Below are 14145 nucleotides of genomic sequence, written 5' to 3'. Positions count from 1 at the left end.
TTCTCGAAACTTTTCCGTCCGCCAACAAGCGTAAAGAACTTAAAGAACGAGAAACTAAAACTTTTGACAGTTGCAAAGAATAAATTATAACGCGATATCAAGTTGGTAGAAGACAATAACATGTTTTGAATAAGGAGGAGGTAATATATTATTGTATATTGTAATTTATACAGGGTGTCCTAGAACGCAACGTCAAGCTAAAAAAAAAGAAAGAAAATGTCTCATTTCGATATTAAGATCCATCAAGAGCCTCTAAGATTTAATTTAGGCAAAATCCACAAACATTCCCACATTTATACACGTGCACAAATCGATATATACATTTATATATTGAATTTAGACAAAATCCACAAAGATTCCTATAGTTATACACGTGTATAAATCGATATAAAAATTTATATATTGAATTTAGACAAAATCCACAAATATGCCTATAGTTGTACACGTGTATAAATCGATATATACATTTATATATTGATTTTATACAAAATCCACAAACATTCCTGTAGTTATACACGTGTATAAATCGATATATACATTTATATATTTAATTTATACAAAATCCACAAACATTCCTGTAGTTATACACGTGTATAAATCGATATATACATTTATATATTGAATTTAGAAAAATCCACAAACATTCCTATAGTTATACACGTGTATAAAACGATATATACATTTATATATTGAATTGAGACAAAATCCACAAACATTCCTACAGTTATACACGTGTATAAAACGATATATACATTTATATATTGAATTTAGATATAATCCACAAACATTCCTATAGTTATACACGTGTATAAATCGATGTATACATTTATATATTTAATTTAAACGAAATCCACAAACATTCCTGTAGTTATGCACTTGTATAAATCGATATATACATTTATATATTGGATTTAGACAAAATCCACAAACATTTCTACAGTTATACACGTGTATAAAACGATATATACATTTATATATTGAATTCAGACAAAATCCACAAACATTCCTACAGTTATACACGTGTATACATCGATATATACATTTATATATTGAATTTAGACAAAATCCACAAACATTCCTACAGTTATACACGTGTATAAATCGATATATACATTTATATATGTAAATGAAGAGTTTGTAACAATTTAAGTAAATAAAGTACTTACATTTGTATGTCCTTGTTGAATAATACAAATACTCCATTGTATCACAATATTCGCTGAAGTATTTTTTTGTCAACTCCACAAACAAAAAGTTTTTAAAACTGTGCACTGACTGTTCTGATTTAAAATTAGTAATTCCACATTTTTCTTAAAAAATTATAAAAGAATTAAGTCACAAACATTTTGTAATTTTTCAACAAATCTTCAAATGTCAACTAAAACCACGTGTCTATAACATAACCTCTAAAATACTATAAAAAACCAAGTGTTTGTCACGTACAAAAATAAACATTGTCATTTCGTTTGTTGATGCTGTTTTTGTCGTTATATAATCATAATTTCTTGGAAATACAAGATTTTTGGGTTGAAAAAATTCATAGTGTGATTTAAAAAAAAATTGGTCTACTCAAAAATACTCAAAATTAGTTAACTAGTAAAGTTGCCTAAGTCCTACTACCTAAGAAAATAACTTATTTAATATATTTTTAAAAAATATTTAGCTTCTAAAAATTACGTGGATGTATATATCGATTTATACACGTGTATAACTATAAGAATGCTTGCGGATTTGTCTAAATTCGATTAATAAATGTATATATCGATTTATTCGCGTGTACAACTATAGGAATGTTTGTGGATTTGTCTAAATTGAATATATAAATGTATATATCGATTTATACACGTGTAAACAATGGGAATGTTTGTGGATTTTGTCTAAATTGAATATATAAATGTATATATCGATTTATACACGTGTATAACAATGGGAATGTTTGTGGATTTTGTCTAAATTAAATATATAAATTTATATATCGATTTATACACGTGTATAACAATGGGAATGTTTGTGGATTTTGTCTAAATTAAATATATAAATTTATATATCGATTTATACACGTGTATAGCTATAGGATTGTTGTGTATTTTGTCTAAATTAAATATATAAATGTATATATCGATTTATACACGTGTATAACTATAGAAATGTTTGTGGATTTTGTCTAAATTCAATATATAAATGTATATATCGATTATACACGTGTATAACTATAGGAATGTTTGGGATTTGTCTAAATTAAATATATAAATGTATATATCGATTATACACGTGTATAACTATAGGAATGTTTGTGGATTTGTCTAAATTAAATATATAAATGTATATATCGATTTATACACGTGTATAACAATGGGAATGTTTGTGGATTTTGTCTAAATTCAAATATAAATGTATATATCGATTTATACACTTGTATAACTATAGGAATGTTTGAGGATTTTGTCTAAATTGAATATATAATATATATATCGATTTATACACGTGCATAACTATCGGAATGTTTGTGGATTTTGTCTAAAATCAATATATAAATGTATATATCGATTTATACACGTGTATAACTATAGGAATGTTTATGGATTTTGTCTAAATTCAATATATAAATGTATATATCGATTTATACACGTGTATAACTATAGGAATGTATGTGGATTTTGTCTAAATTCAATATATAAATGTATATATCGATTTATACACGTGTATAACTATAGGAATGTTTGTGGATTTTGTCTAAATTAAATATATAAATGTATATATCGATTTAAACACGTGTATAACTATAGGAATGTTTGTGGATTTTGAATATATTAAATATATAAATGTATATATAAACTTCTTGTATTAAAACAATTTCTCAACCCATCAACCTATTATCAACCCACCGTCTGTTCCTCCGTGGTAATTGAATTGTTAAATACCAACTCCATCTGAGGATAGTAGAATGGGGCTAAAATGAGGGTTGGTTGGTAATTCGAAAAGGGGGTGCACATTTAGTTAAATTGTGTTCATTATTATTGTCGGAGGTCGTTAATTGCAGACGCTAAATCTGTTTTTCTCGCTTTTGTCGACATTAACGTCTTGTGACTTGGAAAAGTCAGGGATAGGATATTATATAATTAGTAATATTTAATTTTTCACACATGGTAATAGGCTTAATTAACTAGTTGGTATTGGTATTTTACCTTGGGGCAAGTTACATGAACTTCCCGATATGTGTAAATAATCCAGACTTAATGAATGAAATATAAATTAATTTGTGAGTGAAATTATACTACTTGTCGTAAGGCCGTAATTTTAAAAATTCATCAAAGTTTGAGAAAATGAGTAGTTTTGTTGACATTTGTTAAAATTAAAATTAGATGATTTACTTGGTATAACGATAGAGTACTTGGTCTCATTAAACATTCTAAACCATTAAAGTCCTACAAAAAACTGGCTCAATTATAAAAATTGTTGATTTTTGGAACTTAGCTTTTAGAAAATACTCCGAGATAACGTGTTCGTTCGTTTTCAATAATGTGTAATAAATTTACTCGGAATACTTTTAATCTCTCACAAATTAATTTATATTTCATTCATTAAGTCTAGATTATTTACACATATCGGGAAGTTCATGTAACTTGCCTCAAGGCTAAATACCAAACCAACTAGTTTTTAAATCGATTCGGTAGAATGAGCTTAAATGTGGACGAAAAGTTTAACACTTTTTTCCAAATAACAAAGAAACGGCTTGGCCGATCGTCGCACAAAACTGAGAAACAATAGTCCTCATTGAGATACATCGAAAATCTGTTCACACACAAACACTATTTTAAGAACAACAAGACTAAAACGAAAAATTCCAAACGATCTTATAAATTTGTAAATTATTATTATTATTATTGTTATTATTACTATTATTATTTTATTATTATTATTATTATAATTATTATTATTATTATTATTATTATTATTATTATCTTACTATTTCTATTATTGTTATTTTGTTATAATTATTATTTTTCTAGTATTATTTTATTATTCTGAAATTTTATTTATTATTTATTAATCTTATTTTATTATTATTTGCTTATATTTTACATTAAATCATATTACGGATATTATTTTCATGTAAATTTTATCCTTTGCTCTTTTATTTATTTAAATTATATTATTATTTATCAATATTACTTGATGTTAATAAATTAGCAGTTGTAATAATTATTGAAATTAAAAAAAAAAAAAAAAAAAAAAAAAAAAACACTATTTTACAATATTTTTACATTATGACATATATTTTAATGAAAAAATTTGAGAACAATATTGAAATGTATAACAATAAAACCTGAAAGTTTCGTTTGAATTAAATATTTATGTCCTCCTCTAAAAATTCCTCAAAAAACGCGATTTTTTGAAGCGTTCATGTAAATATAGAAGTAAAATTTAGACTCAACTTACCCTGTGACGAATATACTCGTCATACTCGTCATGGACGACACAAAATTGTGCGAACTGCAAAACGAACACCTTTAGCTAGTTAAAAAATAATCTATAAATAACTTTACACTGTACTTACTTTATCAAAACATTAAAATTTCATATAATATCTTTTACGAATTTATATTATATTTAATAATTTGCATTCTTCAAACATACATACCTTTGTTCTTATGAATATACAAAATATAAAACATCTACTTTATAAACAATGTAATAAGATTTATATATATGTATATATATATATATATATATATAATATATATATATATGTATATATAAGAGTAACTAACAGCCTATTCGTCGAGATTAAAAATATAAAAAGTATTTAAAACCTTTTATTTATACGTTTCGACACCCGATTCGTGCCATCATTCAGCAACTACAATAAATTTGAAACATTTTACTAATGATAAAACAAATATAAAATAATCTCATCATAAATAATCTCATTATAATTTTTCCAAAAAATGTCCTCCAATTTTAATACAATTTTAATTTTTCTTTTTGAGTGTTTTTGTCCCGGTGGTATGTATAATGTTTCTCTATGTTTATATTTATTTTATTATTAATAAAATGTTTCAAATTTATTATAGTTGCTGAATGATGACACGCATCGGGTGTCGAAACGTATAAATAAAAATTTTAATACTTTTTACATTTTTTATTTCGACGAATGGGCTGCTAGTTACTCTTAAATATGTTTCAATGTCGAAAACAAGATATATATATATATATATATATATATATATATATATATATAATATATATATATATATATATATATATATATATATATATAGTTCAATCCAATTATTTTATTTCTCCATCAAAGACGTGTGTTATTAAAAAATATTTCCAATTTATCATCCATTAATATTTCCATTGGTTTGGTCCTCTTTTAATAAATTCCTTCAACGTGATTTATTTATTATTATTTTTTATTAAGACTCAGGAAGAGTTGCCAGCAAATCTGGAAATTGATTGTTTTATATTTTTTGTATTGTTAAATAATTTGGTAAGGTAAACCTAAATGCGACATGCATAAGTTCGAAAAACTGATGTATATGCAATTTTGTACTTAAAACTGAATTATATAATTGCATCTGCCAAACATGTACTGTTGACTATATCTTATATTATTTTAATTTGTGGCACATCTCAGCAATGCTTTTCGGCAATAATAATGTAGACATTGCATTTTTCTTGTGTATTGTATTCTAATATTATCTAGGCTCATAATGTCAGCAAAATTCAAATTTCAAGTGAATTGACATTTCTAGCAGATGACAGTTTAAATGTGTTCAATGTCAAACCATGAGAAGTGTTAGTTTTGTATTTTTTCCATTTATTTCTACAATATTACTATAGTTTTAATGTTCATTGAATCTTAAAAATTTTCTTTGACAAACTCCAAAAAGAATTATCAAAATCCGAATAACCGTTTAGGGGAAGTATCGAATCGTACAGCCGTACAGAAGAATTTTATATATAAGATATATATGTATATAAATATATAATTTACTCACTTTCTACTATCGTCTTGAGTGCTTGAACAGCCGGAGTCTCTTTACTAGTCTCTTCTAAATAATCTTTGCCCTCATCACAACTTCTGGCTAATTTAGGTTCAAGTGGCATCGATCCTAGTAATTTTAAATTTAAATCATTGCACATTTTTTGGGCTCCACCGGTTCGAGCTGGAAAAATCTCCGATTGATGCTAAGGAAAGAAAATAATTTCAATAGAAAAAAGTTATGGCAAGGCGATGTTACGCTCCAACTTCCATACATTATGCCACTGAATCATACTGAAAACTGTCAAAATATCATGTATTTGCTGTGCATTCAGGCGTTTCACACATAAACTGCGACGTCACTCGTATGTTATGAAGCTGAGTCAGAAACTCCCTGTTATCTAATATTGTACGGTTTTCTAGGTTAGGTTATCTATCTGACAATTTGAGAAATACGCCTAACAGCACAGCAACCTTACTTAAATCTTACTAGTATCTGTAGCACTTTGTTTTCAAAAAAAAAATATCAAAAATAATTAAAAACCAAACTTGATATTTTAATTATGCAGTTTGATGGTAAATGTATTTAAGATTGTAATATAAAAATTACAAGTTGGTAGTACAAACAGTGCGCCCTGCAGAGCTCTTCAAACTTACACCACAAAAATCGGCACATTCTTACTAGTATCTGAAGTATTTGTTTCATTTAAGCATTTGTTACATTGTTTTCAAAAAATTCTCAAAAATAACTAAAAACCAAATTTGATAATCTAAATATGCTGTTTGATGGTAAATATATCCAAGATTCTTATATAAAAATTATATGACTCTAATGCAAACAGTACGTCCTGCAGAGCTCTCCAAACTTACACCACAAAAATTGGCACGTTCTGACTAGTATCTGTAGCACTTTATTTTCAAAAAATCTCATAAATAATTAAAAACCAAATTTGATGTTTTAATCATGCAGTTTTGCAGTAAACATATTGAAGATTGCCACATAAAAATTTTAAGACGCTAGTGCAAAAAGTACGTCCTGCAGAGCTCTCCAAACACACACTATCATAAATGAAATATTTTTACTACTATCTGTAGTGCATGTTTTAAAAATAAACTCAAAGATAACCAAAAATCAAATTTGATAATTTAATTATGCAGTTTCATAGTAAACATATTCAAGATTGCTATATATAAATTTTAAGCCCCAATTGCAAACAGTACGTTCTGCAGAGCTCCTCAAAAACACTATCATAAATGAAATATTCTTACTAGTATCTGTAGTGCATGTTTTTAAAAAATCACAAAAATAGTTAAAAACTAAATTATGCAATTTTATTAAAAACATATCTAAGATTACTACATCAAAATTTTAAGACTCTAGTGCTCATGATACGTCCTGCAGAGCTCTTCAAACATAAGCCACTATAATCAAAATACTCATACTAGTATTTATAGCGCATACTTTGATTCAAAAAAATCTCAAAAACAACCAAAAACCAAATTTTAAAATTTAATTATGCAATTTCACTAAAAACATATCCAAGATTACTATATAAAAATTTTAAGACCCTAGTGCAAACGTTACGTCCTGCAGAGCTCTTCAAACACATACCACAATAAATGAAATATTCCTACTACTGTAGTATCTGTAATGCATATATAGTTTTAAAAAAATCTCAAAAATTGTCAAAAACCAAATTTTAAAATTTAATTATGCAGTTTTGCAGTAAGCATATCCAAAATTACTACATAAAAATTTGAAGAACCTAGTGCCAATAGTACGTCCTGCAGAGCTCTCCAAACACACACTATCATAAATGAAATAGTTTTACTACTATATGTAGTGCATGTTTTAAAAAAAAACTCAAAGATAACCAAAAATCAAATTTGATAATTTAATTATGCAATTTTATTAAAAACATATCTAAGATTACTACATCAAAATTTTAAGACTCTAGTGCTCATGATACGTCCTGCAGAGCTCTTCAAACATAGGCCACTATAATCATAATACTCATAGTATTTATAGCGCATACTTTGATTCAAAAAAATCTCAAAAATAACTAAAAATCAAATTTGATGTTTTACTTATGCAATTTTATAAGAAATATGTCCAAAATTACTATATAAAAATTATATAACCCTAGTGCAAAATATACGTCCTGCAGAGCTCTCCAAACATACACTATGATAAATGAAATATTCCTACTGTAACGACTATCTGTAATGCATATATAGTTTCAAAAAAATCTCAAAAATAGGTAAAAACAAATTTTAAAAATTTAATCATGCAATTTCCCTAAAAACATATCCAAGATTACTATATAAAAATTATTTGACTCTAATGCAAACAGTACGTTCTGCAGAGCTCTTCAAACATACACCGTGATAAATGAAATACTCTTACCAGTATCTGTAGTGCACGGTTTAAAAAATTCGCAAAAATAGTTAAAAACCAAATTAGATAATTTAGTTATGCAATTTTATGAGAAATATATCCCAGATTATTTTATTAAAATTTTATGACCCTGGTGCAAAAAGTACATCCTGCAGAGCTCTCCAAACACATACCACAATAAATAAAATATTCCTACTAAAACTACTATCTGTAATGCATATATAGTTTTAAAAAAATCTCAAAAATAACTAAAAACCAAATTTGAAAATTTAATTATGCAATTTCACTAAAAACATATCCAAGATTACTATATAAAAATTTTAAGACCCTAGTGCAAAGGTTACGTCCTGCAGAGCTCTTCAAACTTGCACCACAAAAATTAGCACATTCTTACTAATACCTGAAGTATTTGTTTCATTTAAGCATTTGTTACATTATATTCAAAAAAAAAATTAAAATTGTCAAAAATCCAATTTGATAATCTAATTATGCAGTTTTGCACTAAACATATCCAAGATTGCTGCAAAAAAATTTTAAGATTCTAGATCAAAAAGTACATCCTGCAGAGCTCTTCAAATACACACCACAAAATTACAACATCCTTACTAGTATCTGTAGCACTTTGTTTTCAAAAACATCTCAAAAACAACCAGAAACCAAATTTAATATTTTAATTATGCAGTTTCACGAAAAACATATCCAAGATTACTATATAAAAATTTTAAGACCCTAGTGCACACGATACGTCCTGCAGAGCTCTTCAAAAGGGCACCCAAAAAATTTATATATATACCCACTATTACCTAACATTGATTTACATTTATCAGAAAATGTATGCAACTTGCCTTAAGGCAAAAAGTCATTTTCTTATATATATATATATATATATATATATATATATATATAAATATTACAATATATTATAAATATTATATTTATTTTTTGTACTTACCGTACATTTTGGACAAATGAAAAGCGACATGTTTTCAATAACACCTAATACAGGAATTCCAACCTGAAACAAAAATGATAAATATAATAATTAATCAATAGTTTAAAATAAGTAAATATTGACAAAAGCCATGCGGTTTCTGTGCAGTCAGGCGTCAGAGAAAACCTAACCTAAAAACCGCACAAACGTCAAACAAACTATCTTACATAACATGATCTTTCTGACCCAGCTTCATAACATACGCGTAACGTTGCAGTTTACGTGTAAAACGCCAGAATGCACAACAACCTCATGGACATTTTGACAGTATGATACAGTAGCATAATGTATGAAAGGTGGAGCATTCATGGCCTTGTCATAACATTATTATTAATTATTACCTTTCTACAAAAATCAATTTCCTTCCTGACATCAAGCAGAGCAACTTCTTGTGGTGTCGTAATAATTATGGCACCAGTCAAATCACATTCTTTTAAATATGTATGTGCTGACAAATGTTCATCGGATGTACCAGGGGGGGTATCCATTAACAAATATTCCATGTCAGTACCCCAATCGGTTTGGCTTAAAAATTTCTGTATCATACCTAAAGAAAAATTTAAATCTAAACTCTGATAAAAAGGACAATTCTATATTAGGTTTGTTTATTGGTAGTGAAAACTGTGAAAATGTCTAATTTATATTTATATTTATATCTATATTTATATTTATTTTTATATTACGGATACAGGATTAAAATTAATAATTACATAAAATAAATTATCTTAATTGAATTAATTGCAGTAAAAATACAACTATAAAACAATATTAAGCCTAACATTAGTATTGTCTAATACAATAACTTGAAGAAAAAATGTTATAAACAATTGCTGTATGTTCAGGCGTATTTTACATATAAACAAGCAAGGAAAAATGTTATGATAACAGAATCCTCGAACATGCCCCGGACTTGTTTTTATGTAAAATACGCCTGATCGCACAGCAACTAGACAGACATTTTCACAATCCTCATGCATAAGATACCCAAAGAATTTTGTTTTAAATTTTTTTACCATTTTTCTTAGGTCCTCGCCATATGACAGCATCGTCAGGGTTTATGAAAAATCCAATGGACATTATGCACAAGTTATCGTTGATGAACTGGATAAAGAAGATGTATATATATATATATATATATATATATATATTAGGGTTAAAAGAGTTAATTATTATTTTTTATTACCACTGGTGACCATCCAGAACCAGAACTGTGAACAGTTTCCTGTAAAACTCCAAAACATCTCGGTTGACTTGGACCACAAATGTCGAAATCCAAAACACCTACTGTTAGATAAAAAAAAGTAAAACTTGTTTGCATTTTTAATAGCATTAAAAATATTTATAATATTTCAAAACAATAATGTAATTATGTAATTAAAGTCATACTTCAAATATGACGTGATCGGTTTGTCATTGTAATTAGCATTTAGAGCTTGAACCTTAGAGAAATTGTACTTATCGTGTAATTAAAATTAACGTACATTCATTGACTGATTGAATTTTTTACTATTTCGCTAGCGATGCAGTCTCATATTTGAGCAGCTGTAATATGTGTCTTGCCTACAAAATAATTTCTAAATCTACTATATATATAAAAGAGGATTGTGTTAGTTAGAACACTTATAACTCACGAACGGCTGAACCGATTTAGCTGAAATTTGGTAGGGAGGTAGTTTAGAGCCAGGAGAAAAACATAGGATACTTTTTATCCCGTTTTCATTCAAATTCAAAATTAATTAATTACAAACTATCCATTCAGTTTATTCAATCTCTGATTCATATTTTTCCATGGCTTTACTTTCAACTGTCAATGTCTATCGGTGTTTTTGCTTTGATACAAATATATATATAAATTTTTTAATCATAATTTTTCGGAAAATTATTACGTAAATAATATAAATTATTTATTATATTATTTAAGTGGCAAATGAATTAATTCTTATAATAGCAAGCAATGCCAGATGGACGATGGAGAAATTTATTTCTTGAAAATAGGAATATAATTAATTATATACTTAGGTATTTATGTATATTTGTATATACGTATTAAATAGAGTATTCGACGTGTTTATAATCAGCAATATGTATAATCATTAACATTAATAAAAAACTATTTGAAATATAATTTCTTAACATAACCTCAAATTTTAATAAAAAAAACGTAAAAAGTTATATATTAATCTTTATATATATCTTATAAAATGTTTTAGGGGTTTGCAACTAATTGACATATACATTAATAGTAAATGTGCTTTGATGGACAATAAAAAGGTCTAATTGAAATTACTCGACTACTTTATGTTAAATGTAGTGTTAAAACAAAAAATGTCGTGTATCACAAAGTACTTAAATAAATGAAGAGCAACCTATGTACTAAAATACAAAAATAATTGAATGAAATTTTTTTTTTTTTCAATTTAAAAAAACTGCTTATTTATTACCATTAAGTTCGCCGGGTCAGCTAGTATATAATCCAGATTATTTCAGTAAACTCGTTTCTTACACGGCACAGATTTTTTATTAGTTTTATTAAACACTCTCACGAGACACGACGACCAATCACAATCGACCCGTATAGAAATGATATCATCGGGACGAATCATTGGCACTCGGCTCGAACGTAACGCTCTTCCGTTGCATTTGCACAGATTTACACCCTAGTCGCGTCACACAGTCCCTTCTATGTTTGAACACTTTTACAACGAAAAATATATAAGGACTATCAGTCCATGTAGTGTAATGTCTACGATGTTTTTGATTCCATGGAAACGATCTAATTCTTCTTGCATTGTTGTGTCTAACATATATTAGTTTTAGTTTTAAGAAATGACAATAAATAGCATTTTTAAAAAATGTTGCAATTAAATAAACCATGTTGCAACAAAAAATAAAACTTGTGAAAAAATTTCTTAATATTAGTTAATAGAATGATGAGTGCAGAAAACATTAAAAATGTTGGCAAATTTTGGAAGGAACAAAGAGGTCAGAAGTCGGTACAACAGGGTAAGTAAAATTAAAATAAAACTAGTGGTGTATGGCATCGTGCCTTAAGGCAAATTGCTGGAACTTCCCGTGCCGTAATGAAATATTCGAGAAATGAAAATAATCAATATTTGTTTTGATGATTTCAATTAGATTAATTTATTATAAATACACAACGTAAAATTATAAGTGCTTTTAAAATAAGCGACGAGGGTATTCTACAAACAACTTTGTGTATGTTTTAAAAAATTGGTTCAGTTTTTTTTTTAATTTGATTTTTTTGATAATTGGTATTTTTTTCTCTAAATTTTGAATTTTTTTTTAGAAGTTTGAAATTTTCTGTATTTCATTTTTAACGTTTTTCTTAATTTTTTGAGAATTTAAAATTTTTGAAAATATTCGATTTTTTGAAAATTTCAAAATATTCTCAAATTTTTGTAAGAATAGTTTTTTTTTAATTTTGATATAACTTGAAATTTTTTTAAATTCAGTTTTTTTTTCAAATGATAAAAAATTTCGAAATTTTAAATTTTCTAACTTTGATTCTTTTAAAATGTTGAATTTTTTATGAAATTTTTCAAAATTACGAAATTTTCTGCAAAAGCATTTTTTGTACACAATCTCTCAAGCAAAATTTGTTTTGAATTAATTTAATCGGATGATCCGTTCTCTCAAAAACTGCATAACCGTTTTACGCTCCATACCTCCGAAACGGCAAGATGTGGCTTTTTGCAAAAACGCCTCGCGATCGAGTACGAACCGAATGATTTTTCAATCATACAAATCGGTTATTCCATACTAAATGTTGGGGACATTTGTTTAAACCAAGATACGTGAAATTTAAAATTAAAAATCTTGGTACGGACCGAAAAAATCACACAAAATGTGTACACACGTTTAAAAACATATTTTTATTGAGAGTCCATAACCGCTAGACCTGCCTTTCCAAAAATTTAAACAGTTCTTCGTTTAGTCAATACAAGTAAAATACGTTTTGAATTATTCAAATCGGACGCTCCGTTCTCTTAAAACTGAGTTACCGTTTTTGGCACTTTTTGCCCATACCTTCGGAACGGCTAGAGCTGCCTTCGCCAAAAACTAATTCACAAAATTATTCAAATAGGTTGATCCGTGCGGACATACAAAACACAACACACACATCAATTTAGTTTCTAAGGTATGCCAGTAAAATGTTGAAAAACCTTCAAAACGTCGAGAAATGCAAAAATTTTCATTTTTTATTTTTAGACGATTACTATAACTTACCCTACGGACAGTTAAAAAAAATATGATTTGCAAAAAGAGAGTGCCATAAAACCAAAAAGTGTACTTTTATATTAACATTTTAAAAAGTTGAGTTTGAGTTGAGTTTCTATTAACATTTGCAACCCCTTTAAAAATGTTTTTGTGTATAAATAGTTAGTTATTTATTTACAAATATATCTACTTACTAAAATTAAATAATATTCATCTAAAACATCCTATTAATCTTCGGTCAAATTTTATATACAAAGTCAACAAAATGGATTGATATTCTTCCATTTATATATTACGTATATAGATTAAATTGATTTATATCGAATCTCATCTATCAAATAATTCCTCTTCATTAAAACCTGTTAACAATATCACTTCTGACTAAAGTTATGCAATGTTACTAATTTAATTTGAGGTCACAATCACAATTATTTTAAAAGTTGAATTTATTTAATTTAAAGTCACTTATAGTTTTATCTAACTTGAACCTGTCTCAACTTTTCACAATACCCGATTACTAGGTCA

At 26.9% G+C, this 14145-nt stretch overlaps 1 protein-coding gene across 1 annotated transcript in view; it reads right to left on the bottom strand.

Moving 5' to 3' along the window:
- Positions 1 to 5318: 5318 nt before the first annotated feature.
- LOC113388471 (cytosolic Fe-S cluster assembly factor NUBP1 homolog) overlaps positions 5319 to 14145 on the bottom strand; it is a 13130-nt gene continuing 4303 nt past the window's right edge. Inside the window, exons 2-7 of the mRNA XM_026625847.1 lie at positions 10565 to 10665; positions 10395 to 10482; positions 9723 to 9928; positions 9343 to 9405; positions 6009 to 6198; positions 5319 to 5452 (exon numbers count right to left, since the gene is read on the bottom strand). Coding sequence (XP_026481632.1) covers positions 5424 to 5452; positions 6009 to 6198; positions 9343 to 9405; positions 9723 to 9928; positions 10395 to 10482; positions 10565 to 10665 — 677 coding nt within the window. The 3' untranslated portion in view covers positions 5319 to 5423. The remainder of the gene's footprint in view (positions 5453 to 6008; positions 6199 to 9342; positions 9406 to 9722; positions 9929 to 10394; positions 10483 to 10564; positions 10666 to 14145) is intronic.

This window comes from Ctenocephalides felis, unplaced genomic scaffold (assembly GCF_003426905.1).
Source record: "Ctenocephalides felis isolate EL2017-DRISC unplaced genomic scaffold, ASM342690v1 CF-g0.4_SCAFFOLD_03572, whole genome shotgun sequence".
NCBI classification, from domain to species: domain Eukaryota; kingdom Metazoa; phylum Arthropoda; class Insecta; order Siphonaptera; family Pulicidae; genus Ctenocephalides; species Ctenocephalides felis.
Note: the sequence above shows the minus strand (reverse complement) of the source record. Positions and strands in the feature narration are given on the sequence as shown.